At 35.9% G+C, this 11,474-nt stretch overlaps 2 protein-coding genes across 2 annotated transcripts; one reads left to right on the forward strand and one right to left on the reverse strand.

The window, feature by feature from the left end:
* Positions 1-2: 2 nt before the first annotated feature.
* LOC112562582 (tetratricopeptide repeat protein 9C-like) lies at positions 3-4,091 on the reverse strand. The gene is made up of 3 exons (XM_025235898.1): positions 3,709-4,091; positions 3,221-3,400; positions 3-2,195 (listed from the first exon to the last, which is right to left on the reverse strand). Exons 1-3 carry the CDS (start codon positions 3,962-3,964, stop codon positions 1,855-1,857), a joined length of 777 nt encoding a protein of 258 aa, XP_025091683.1. The 5' UTR covers positions 3,965-4,091; the 3' UTR covers positions 3-1,854.
* A 117-nt stretch (positions 4,092-4,208) lies between these two features.
* On the forward strand, positions 4,209-10,626 carry LOC112563096 (eukaryotic translation initiation factor 3 subunit K-like). The gene is made up of 8 exons (XM_025236831.1): positions 4,209-4,345; positions 6,493-6,591; positions 6,988-7,108; positions 8,317-8,391; positions 8,777-8,840; positions 9,193-9,270; positions 9,894-10,019; positions 10,498-10,626. The coding sequence occupies exons 1-8, from the start codon at positions 4,260-4,262 to the stop codon at positions 10,527-10,529; spliced, it is 681 nt and encodes a 226-aa protein (XP_025092616.1). The 5' UTR covers positions 4,209-4,259; the 3' UTR covers positions 10,530-10,626.
* Positions 10,627-11,474: the final 848 nt, after the last annotated feature.

Here is an 11,474-nt window from a genome sequence, read left to right on the forward strand (position 1 = left end):
CATTTTTTCAAACACTTTTTTTTTTATTACATCGTTGTGTACAGCGAGTGACACTTTGAAGTGCTATAGAGAACGTTGAACGTAGTTTTCGTTTTTGACGAATTTTTCACAAAAATGGTGACATGTGGTCCAGTGCACTAAGATCTCCCTGAATACGACCTCCTGACCTGCACTTCCGAAACTCCCTTACATCTTTACGGGGATTATTATGACAGAAAAGATTGCTACTGCAGTTTTTGTGACAGTCGGTACAATTAAGGCCATGGAATGACTAAGCCCTTCTTTAAGTTTTGCGGAAATGGGTGACCATGCATACTCTCATAGACATCTCTTGATAGTGTAAGTCGTTCTTAAACATTTATCATAATAATAAAATTACGTGTAAAAATTTCCACCCCATACAAATTTAATGCTTCATATATATATATACACACATATACACACACGGCGATTTTTTGTGTTAATAATAACAAAAACTAAACCAAATACACGAAAAAGCTGTGTAATCTCCGCCAAATCAGATGTGAGCACATTGGACTGATCTTGACAGCTGACAATCTTTAGAAGTGAGAATGAATGCATGCCAGGAATAAAAAAAAATCTGTAATCTGCCTGCGGTGCGTTTCAGTACTCAGCTGCGACAAGGATCAATGTAGGGGTACGGGTGTGTCTGTATGCACTGTGCATTTATAGGTGTGTGCGTGTGCCCTCCTACCACCTCTGCCAGTCAACAGACTGAAGAGGGGGAGTCCAAGAACACAATTAGGTGCATCACGACAGCTGAACAAAGAGGCGTCATGACGACTCAAGCAGCCCATGACTCAGCAACAAATGGATGTCCTTCGGTGCGATTGCGTGGCCATTGACGCAAGCAGCTCAGCGCCAGCTGCAGGTGATGCCACTGGTGCACAAGCTGACGACAAGGTTGTGTTGTAGTCTTTGGTTGTTCCCTCGAAAGGCGATCAATTATACGTTTCTACAGGGTGTGGACATCAAAGCTGTGCGGGAGCTGGTCATAATCTAGCCAAATATTAGTTTGAACAATCTGCTGTAGTCTGAAGGTTCCCGACAGACCGCTGGTCCGTCATGTGCCTGGTGTTAGTAAGCTGATGTACAGTGGGTAGCACAGACACGCAGGTATAATAACCTCAGCTCGTCACATCGGCTAGCTTTTGCAATGTGCAGAGCCGACGAAAGAATATGCTTTTCTGCTGACAGCAAGCGTTTTCGCGTTTTTTTTTTTTCAATCATGGGAGCATGTAAAATCATCTACTCACTCTAAAATTTCCTCTGATTTCTCTTTAGAGCTGTTATCTCTGGTACTGAGTTCTTTATAACTGTTCAATGGACCTGTGAAATACCGCAAGTAATTTTATAAATATTTGCTGACACATGACCTGTTATGCTATTAATGTGAATAATAGGCCTTTTTATATGGGGTCATTCGAAGTAATGCAATACTTTTATCTGGCCTGTCCTTGAAAGATCGCACTTCTTTTTTTTTTATACAAGCCACGTTTTCACATATAAAAATGTAATAGAAGTCTATGTATCTCTAAGAGGATCTCATTAAAAAAACAATGTGGGGGTTTGACCTAATACACAGATGCATGCTCCTCACTTATATTATTCATTCTCACTCATCAAATTATGACTAATCAGTTTTTATTTTATGAAATTAAATAGTCCATTTTCACTTGAAAAGCAAAAGCCTGTCAAAGTGATAAAACTTACACGCATATAACAAAATAAAAGAATTATTCCATATTAGGTAAACAATTGGATAAATAAATAAATGAATAGAAATTTTTAAGCTGTTGTAACATTATTGGTGATCATGGCACACAGCTTTTCTCACAATGATTCTGCTTTACTTCCAAGATCACTGATGTTGTCAGGCTGCTCTTTAAAGCACTCAGACACGAGGGAGCTGTCTTTGTCAATGTCACCCCTATTCTTTTCAGTCGTCTGGCCTCTGGTCTGTTCTGCACTACACCCCTCTTCTTCCAAAACTTGCGAATCCGCTTTTGGGAGTTTCTGAGGATCCTGTGGAAAATGTTCTTTAATTTGTTCTGTGTGGCTTAATGGTCTTGTTGATTTAGACTGAAACATCCTCTGGTATAATTTTTTAGAGTTTTCATCTCCTTCTTTTATTTTCTTCTCCACTTGAACCAAAAGCTGTACAATTTTCTTTTCTGCAATTATGATTTCGCAAATCATTAATATAAGAGTGATTTTAATTTACTGAAAGCTTTTTGCAGTATATTAAAATTTTAAAAAACGTTTATTAAAAATTATGTGTCTTGATTGCAAAAGGGCATAAATGATAATAAGCTGAAATATGTATGTCACAGGCAAGACTGACAATTAACATTACAGCCAATGAGGTGACGATAAACATTTATATTTTATCAAAAGAATTTATGTGCGCAGGTCCTATTTACCTGGGAAACTGGCATAGCCTCTGAAGATAACTTTAAAACAAAAATAGTCATAAATATTTTTGCCAATTAATAGCAGGCATTGCTATCTTGGAACTGCTTGAATACGAAGCAATAATAATAAGACAATGATTTATCAAGGATGAATATCTTTTGACTACAATGAAAAGTGAGGCACACATGCAATGCCATCTACACTATTGGTCAGGCATACCATGAAAGCTTTATGCTTGATACTTAGCATCACAAGGTAACATCATGAACTTGTATAACTGGACTGCTGGCAGATGATTTTTTTTCCAGTTAACTACTAAAAAAGAGGAATGAGACTACAAAGCTTCCGGTTTATTCACATTTCAGATTAACTACTAAAACGAGGCATGGGACTACAAAGCTTCCGGTTTAGTCACATTCTTTGTTTAGGCTCGCCAAGACTAACAGCAGAGAACTTCGCAAGAGGCTAAGCATTGGTCTTGGCAGAGAGACAGCAATCCAATTATACACATCCATGGTAACATGCTGGATGCCTGTAGGAGGCAGAGGGTGTTTATAAAACAGTCCACATCCTGACATTCCATCCATTTTCATTCCAAAAAACTCAGCACTTAAGTTTAGACCAAACACTTTAAAAAAAAAAAGTTCTTTCTGCAAACAGTCAATACCAAACATTCTTAATAATCTACTTTAATCGTGAGGGAAGATAATCCCAAGTAACCCACGCACCACTCGTCAAAAACAAAAAAAGTCTATCTGAACTAACAGTACTTAATTTAAATTACCTCTTCCATAAGCTTTATGACTGGTCAGAACTTCCTTGGCTTTTTCATACTGCCCCAAGTTTGCCAAAGCTGTTCCCATTCGAAAAACAGCCTTCAGGTTGTCTGGATTGATGGCAAGGGATTTTTTACAGTACTCAATCACCTTTTCATTTTTTGGATCTGAAGAGGCTAATAAGGAAGCTGAAAAAAACCAGTATAAATAAAATAAAACCCCCCAAAATCGGAATTTTCGATTCTAATTGATCTCATTTATGCATACACACACACTTGTGGAACTGGACTTGTCAAACGCTAGCTCTACGTAGCCATCCGCAAAAGCGAAACCAAAATAAATATGCAATTACCTTTATCACCGAGCTTCAACACTATGTGTTACACATTGGAAGACAACTGTACTTTAAAAATTGCCATAACTTTCTCTTGTATCTATCACTTCATAAGTTTGAAAAATATCACCTTAGCCCACGGACACTTGCTACTATCATTACCTGCAAGGTTATTATAGCAGTCACTCGTAAGAATTTCGGTCTTCTTCAAGATATCATCTGGTACTCTGCTGGTAGAATTTTGAGACATCAACTCAGAAAATGGACTTTTCTTTGCAGAGATAGCCTTTAAGTACAAAAGTGCTCGGTGGTAACATCCAATAGCCTTACGATAGTCCATAGACTTGAAAGCATCGTTCCCTGACAGTTTAAACTGTTCTGCGTTCTTCAGATTTTCTGTGAAAGATGGAGTATCCATCTCTTTTTAAACACACATAGATTAAGAGTCGGAGTTTTCTCCCACACACAGATTAGCAATAAGTTTATCGTAATTTAACTTTTAATATCAACCACATGTGCATATCGTAGGTATAATGGGGAGACAAATCAGTCAGGACGGAAACAGACCAGATGTCGTAATTCATAAGTTTCTTTAAATAATATTTAGTGTAAATTACATTAATGAAATAAAGAAAAAATTATTTATATATTATTTTATTTTATGTGTCTTCATTTATAAAATTTATAAAAGCTATGACATACTTGCTCACGATATGCCGTCTGTCGAAACTTTTACATGCTTCAATATGGCAGAAGCAATGCGGGCGACTGTTGCCTCACTTCTACGAGGAATAGATAGGTATTGAGTAATTCTTTTAGCGTTATTCTTGTTTGTATTCAGAAGTAGGCTGTTTCACAAAAGAAATGTTATACTCATATGTTCAGTAGTACCGAAAGGCTAATATTTTATCTTTAGGTCCAACATGATAGCATGCCGGGTATCTTTTCCTTTCTCGATTTTAATTTTTCGCATTACAATTTTTACCCTTACCCTACCCGCTTCTTACTCATCGTTCCACATTAACTGTAACGGCAAATGTAATTATACCCCTTGTAAAATATGCAGGAACTTATACTCTTTTAAAACAATGTAGGAGTATACAAGTAAACTGTGTACTATTATACAGTAACAGCAAACAGTATCGATTGGATGTTGACAAATTATGTAGAACATTCATGTGATTAAAACTTAACTGTTTTCAGTAAACCATTCGTAACAGAGATTATTTCCATCCGCATGTATATTTTATATTATTTATGTGATGATGCACATTCACACAAAAAATTAAAATCTTTGAGCAAAGGATAGAAATCTGCATTATCAACAACACAGATTTTAAAAAAAATGTAAATCGCATCATGTATTGAATTTTCTGATGAATCAGTTACTTCAATTACTAGAACTAAAGAAGTCAAAGAGCACACATTACCAACATCACCTTAAGCACTGTACAGATGTGTCCCCTTCTAATCAAATTAATAAAATTTCTTCACCTATTACAATGCAATACAAAATATGCAGTTAATGGGCTTTTAATGTACGCATATGTTATTACTAAACCTTAATGGATAGTTCAGTATAAGCCATTGATGCCAATGTTTTCTACTGTGACACATTTTGAGCTAGTGTGATGTGTCATGTTCCTGTGGCACAACAGTTAGTGTTAGTTCATCACCAATATTGTGATGATTGGCTCTCTTGGGTTCATATTTTGTCTCAGGCATGCTGTTTCTCTGCATGTAGCTAGCACCTGTTTTACAGACTTGGCTACTTTGTCATATCTTCCTTTTTGTAATTAGGTGTTCAAAAAATATACACAGAAAACCACACGGTTCCATTTTTTCTGGTTCAGACCTTGCTAGTATGACAGAGGCACAAATGTTGTCATCCTATCAAAATTTACATGTATAAATATTTTGTTCAGGCATGGATGAATTTAGTTTCAGAGGTTCTGCAAAGCATGACCATGAGGATGGATATTATTTTGCTGAAAAATATATTCAGCTTTTGTAGTAAATAGGCCGTATATTCAGGAAGAATGTGCGACCATAATCACAGCTATTTGTCTGAATGGGCCATTGACTAAATCAGTTGCATAAATATAATTGCAAAAATAATTGTATGCTTACATTAAAAATATCTTGTTTCATGAGATAAATTGAATTTCGAGTAGTGGAAGTGTAAACTTGCATTGTTCACATTTTGTGGTAAATAGACGTTTATCCAGGGTTATAAGGTTATAAAATGAAAATTGCAAAAAAGTAAACAGTGGCTTGACCTTGCTTACTGTTTGATTTTTGCTTGATGTAATTACTAAAGAGTTCTTGAGGCCAGAGCACTACAAGTCTAAATTCTCCACCATTGAAATAGCAATTATGAAGCCACTGTTTGCTTGTTTGCAATTTTCATTTTTTGCAGCAATTATTTTCTTAACTGCTGTATCTAAGAGTAAATGATAAGATTTATCGATCCATATTGTCTAGTTTGATTGCAAATGAAGTAAACAAGTAAATAGTGTAGCTCTGTTAGCTACTGTTGGAGCAGACATTTTTCAAAATCAAACTAAGTAACAGAACCGTTATCAATTTCCACATTGACTCCAGTAGCTCAGTTCAGTTTTACTCTGTAGTGATTACAAGCAAAAGATAAAACAGCTAAAGCAATCAAGTATATTAACGACATCAAATACTTACATGATTATTACTTAGGGAGGGACTGCTGGCTTACATAGTTTGTCTCCACTCCAAAATGCATCAACCATCATGCCTGTAGAGTGCATAATTGTATCTGAAATAGGTGGACAGTATTCTTTGTGTTTGCTCTTTAAATTTTTTTACTTTATTCCAAGTAGGCTGCTTCTATAATTAACTGATGACCATAACCTAAAGAAGAATTAGCATAAGTTTAATTTGTTGTACATAATTTTATTAAAATTATTTTTTCAGATACAATCCAGAAAATCTGGCTACTCTAGAGCGATATGTGCAACTTCAGGCTCAAGAGAATACATATGACATTGAAGCCAATCTTGCAGTGTTAAAACTGTAAGTAATCTTTGAGGTGGCTTTTTTTTAATGCCATGTTTGTAAATTAATCACATGAGTACTATATTGTGAGAACTCCTATAAATCATTAAACAGATTTTAGTTAACATAAACTGTGGACAAAGATACATATATATATATGCATCACATACACTTTTGTGTTAATAATTTTTTGTCACATATTAGGTATACACCACTTTCGGATCTTTACCATAAAGGTTGACAGGTACTATTTAGTATTATGACTGAGAAATAGAATTTGAGATCATTAGAAAGGGTATATTCAATACTTTACTCAAGAACATTTGCTTTTATCTCATTTACAAAAGCTTTAATTAATAACATGGATTGTTTTTCCATGTAACTGACCACATGCTTTCTGCTTGTTAATTGCAGGTACCAGTTCAACCCAAACTTTTACCAGACAGATATTGCAGCTTTGATTTTACTCAAAGCTCTTACCAACTTGCCTCATACTGATTTCATCCTCTGCAAATGTCTCATAGACAGCAACAGAGTATCCTTTTCTAATCTAGTAGTCAGTGAGCATTACCTCTAGTCCAGTTGAATAGTCTTTGATAATATTTATTTTGTAAGTTTACTTATCATTAAACTTTATCAAAATGAAGTATTTTTTTCTATTTTTGATAACAGTAGGCTTTGTTTAATTTATTGGAAAATAGATTAAATGCATTTTAACTGACCAGCAGAACAGCTATTTTTTTTTAAACAATTACCTTATCCAAATAATATTTTGAAAGTATTTACAGTATATAAAGTTCATATGAACATTTTTATTTTATATTGAGAGCACTGTAGAGTTGGTGTGCCTTGCTGACTATTAACATTTTTTTAGTGTCCTTAAAGGCCAATTGTCTAGCTTAATAATAATAACTGGGAATTTATAAAGGGCAATATCTTAGCCAAAGGCGGACTCGTTGCGCTGAACAAGTTAACAAAATGGTAACAAAGATCTAGAACGAGATTGCAGAATAGTAACAAACACATAGAACAAGATCACAAAATAGTAACAAAGATGTAGAAGGAAGAACAATGTGAGGACTCGATGCGTTCCAGCAGTAAAGGGCGATCACTGTAGAAGCTTATGATGGGAAAGAATGGTTTGACCCAAGGGAGGGCAATGAATACACACTGTGCAGACTATCTTAGTGGTCAGTGGTCATTCTTTGCTAATTGCTTTTATCTGGCTCAACCAGATAAAATAAATGAACTTGAAATAATAGGCTTTTGAAGTCATGACTTCTGGAATGAAAGCCGATTTCCCTAACCGTCACAGTTACAACCTGCTTTTGATTGATTTTAGCAAGTCTTAATAGGGAAGTTTTGTAGAAGTTAAGTATGGTGTATTTTTCCCTAGTAATGAGTAAAAATAATATTTTTGTTCCTAAATGAAGTTACAAAATATAAAAGCATAGATCTTTCATTGATGAGTAAGCTCTAACATCAGCCTGTTAGATGAAGGACTATTCATGGCATCACCATGCATCTTTCCAGATAGATTGCGTCCTTTGTAAATGTCTTGTTTAATGCTAACTCAAGAAAGGCGGCTGCTAGTAAGATGCAAGGGAACAAAAATATTTGACATGTCACATGATCATAAAAGGGAATTGACTATAGGTTTGAAAGATGATCTAATGCTTCCATTGATTTCGACTTAAGGAACTGAATTTTTATGGCTACTTCATTTCCTTGACTGACTTTTAGCTGAATGAGATGCCTATTTCTAGAATACTTGAGCTCGCTGAAGACTTGGAAACTTGCAACTTCCAGCGATTTTGGGTAAAATCCTTGGAATTATGTTAACGATTCAAGTTTTAAAATATCTAATTATTTTTACTTGATTTTGAGATCTGTTCTTTAAGTGAAAAAATATCAGAATATCAGAATATCTGTTGCATTGGAAAAATAAATGAGCTTTATTTCCCTGCAGTATAGCAGGCTTACAAATGGTTTCCAAATCTTAGAATAAACTCACAAGTATATAGTGTGCAGCATTCAAGTGTTATATACACACAGGCAAATGATTAAACAATTGTTCACCTTCTAAAGAGTTTATTTTTGTTGTCTTCTGATTATATAGTTTGACAAGTATGCTTCCAATGGAATTAACATATTAAGTACATGTGAAGGTGATGGTTACAGAACTAGTGCAAATAATTTACAGGAGGAGCTAAGGGATATTGAAATGATCGGTGCAGTTACAGGATTTGAAGACTCCATCAGGAAATGTAAGAATTATGGAGATTTAGGTGTCATGGTGCTTTACTTGAAAGTGTAGATGTAATTGTGCGTTTATATGTGGCTAGATGCTTGAGATTTTCTTTGTAAAGGTATTTGTAAGTTTATATTGCATTTTCAACTTACTAGTGACAGTAACCATCCTTTATAGAAGCAGGTTGCATAGCATAGCTGATTTATTTTTATTATTTAATGTGTTGTAAGTCCTCTGTCACCTACACTGTATACATTACAGGATTGCTTAGCTTGTTGGTTTGTTACAGTTCACGAAAAATTTAATCACAAGATTTAGTATTGGTTCTCTTGTTTTCAAAGATTACTTGTTATTCTTTTTGTTTCTAGTTGTGTGTCATGTTGTAGCAGCCACCTTCCAGACAATTGAACTGGAAAAACTGCAGGAGCTTCTTGGAAGTATCACAGGTGTGTTTAGTGAATTTGTAAACTATGAATCATGTTGAGTATGGGTTTTTACATTTAAATATTTTGAGTTTTCTAATGTAAAATAAACTTATGTTCCTAAACATAGTAGTTACTATATCTTGCAATATTTTAAGTCTTGGATCTAATATCATAGTATTGTGCTACAATAATGTTAGCGAACTTATTAGAAAATGTCATGAAATGAAGACTGTTTAACAATATTGAATGTAGCTGTCAAATATTAAATTTTGGGGGAACTTTTGTTAAAGACTGCAGTGTATTGTATCCAGTTTTTTCACTTTAAAATTTGTCATCCAGTTAAATAGTTGCTATTGTGATATTGTGTTTATTGTTGTGGAACCCTCTGGTCTGCATACAGACAGTATGTAACAGTATATGTTCTTGCACAACGCCAAAGCACAAAGATGTGCCAGTGGGCTCCTAGTGAACTTTATGCTTAGTCCAAAACTGCAGTTGCACATAACGTTTTCCTTTATTCTTTTGCTTTTTTCAAGTAAGTGCAAAATAAGCAACACAAGGAATGTAATGGAATGTTGAACTGTGGAAGACCCTGAATTCATAAATACACAATTATCTCCCCCTTGGCTTTGTCGGTATTTCAGATAATCAAGCTCAGCAGTGGGCAAACAAATATGGGTGGACTCTGAACAACGAAGGAGTGGTCTTTGTCACCAATCAAGAAGAGAACATCAAAACAAAAAATATAACAGAGAAGATCACTTTTGAGAGTAAGATGTGTTCTTGAAGTGTCTGAGGCCTTCTAATGTCTCTAAACAAATTCTTAAAGTCATGATGGACTTCTAGCCTGTAAATCTCATTTCAGTAATGCTGAAAGTAGACCAAAAAATTTTGTGCTCGACTTGCTTCATGGTAAACGTTTTCAAACGTATTTCATTGAATGTTTTAAAATGTATGTATAAACAGAGAAATTACGGTGTTGGCAGTTGTAATTTCTTGCAGCAAGTGTGTAATACATTAGGAAATAATTGGTCTACTTGCGAAATAATCACACCCAGCTGTCTTGCACCTTGTAATTTTTGGTTTAAAATCTTTGCTAATTTTAAGTCTGGAATGAAGACCATATGTGAACCATTCAGCAGTAAAAACACGAACATTACATTCTATCACTTAGGCGTTTCAGGTGGGAGAGCAGTGAAAGCTGTCATGTGTTGGTTCTAGCTGTCATGGATATTTTCTGTGTTGCAGGTGTTGCAGCAATTATGGCTTCTTCACGATAATCTGGGAGATGACTGTCCCCATAGTAAATTTCACTAACAAGAACTCTTGTTGTTGCAAGTGACATTTTAATAAAAATACGTTTTTTTTTCCCCCGATCACAGTTGTTTTGACTGTTTCCTTTGTCCGTTTTTCCTGCTGTTAGTTACATTCAATGATGTCAACCATGAGCGTATAGGGAGATGATGGTGGGGAGGTGTGCGCCTGCGGTACCCCATCTTTCTTCTCCTCCTATCTCCCACCATTGGTTTTGTGCACCAGCGTCATCACGCCATCAAGCAGCGGCGTTGCCAAGTGCCTCGGGCTGACTTGATTGACAGAACAGTTGCACCTCCCAGCGCAAGCCACAACCCTCTGTGGGCACTCTGCGAGTTGCTGGTGAGCGCAAGCTCGCCCGCTGAAACTGCCTCAGTACATGCACTGACCTTCGAACTTTCTAACGTTTCTGGTGGTGTATGTGGCAAGTTCAGTTTTAAGCACTAGACACATAGGCGGTGGACAGTGGAAAAGAATTGGTACAGCACTACATGTGCAGAATTTTATTATTAGATAGTGCACCTGGGGTAGGTCGAGCACAATGAACTGGAATTGTGCTGTTTGAAACTTTGTGCTTCCACTTCACGAGCGACATGTCGGTGCTGTCTGGGCAGTAGCGGTAGCGTTCTCGGCACTTAATAATAGCTCGTAGAGAAATAAATCTTCAGGTGAAAAACTGATTTTACAAACGTACATAGTGACGCCGAAGACCTTAAAACCAGTTGGGAAGAGCTGCAACCACAGTCAAGGCGTGTCTGTCGACAGTGAGCCTCGTTTTTTTAGGAAGTGGAAAAAGATTTGTGATTGTCCGACCTCTCGCACTTTCTGTTTCTAAAATTATCCGTATTTGGAATTTTAACATGTCCCGCCGTTCTGTCCACCACACAGACGCGGACAGAGCTGTGGGCTCA

The sequence above is a fragment of the Pomacea canaliculata genome, linkage group LG4, assembly GCF_003073045.1.
Source record: "Pomacea canaliculata isolate SZHN2017 linkage group LG4, ASM307304v1, whole genome shotgun sequence".
In the NCBI taxonomy this organism is placed as follows: Eukaryota; Metazoa; Mollusca; class Gastropoda; order Architaenioglossa; family Ampullariidae; genus Pomacea; species Pomacea canaliculata.

Excerpts from the sequence above, each read along its gene's own strand:
- LOC112562582 (XM_025235898.1), bottom strand. The coding sequence starts at position 3,964 with ATGGATACTCCATCTTTCACAGAAAATCTGAAGAACGCAGAACAGTTT. Across the intron at positions 3,401-3,708 it reads CTGCTATAATAACCTTGCAG|CTTCCTTATTAGCCTCTTCA; the intron begins GTAATGATAGTA and ends GGTTTTTTTCAG. Across the intron at positions 2,196-3,220 it reads TCATAAAGCTTATGGAAGAG|AAAAGAAAATTGTACAGCTT; the intron begins GTAATTTAAATT and ends TCATAATTGCAG.
- LOC112563096 (XM_025236831.1), top strand. The coding sequence starts at position 4,260 with ATGCCGTCTGTCGAAACTTTTACATGCTTCAATATGGCAGAAGCAATG. Across the intron at positions 4,346-6,492 it reads CTTCTACGAGGAATAGATAG|ATACAATCCAGAAAATCTGG; the intron begins GTATTGAGTAAT and ends TTATTTTTTCAG. Across the intron at positions 8,392-8,776 it reads GCAACTTCCAGCGATTTTGG|GAGGAGCTAAGGGATATTGA; the intron begins GTAAAATCCTTG and ends AATAATTTACAG.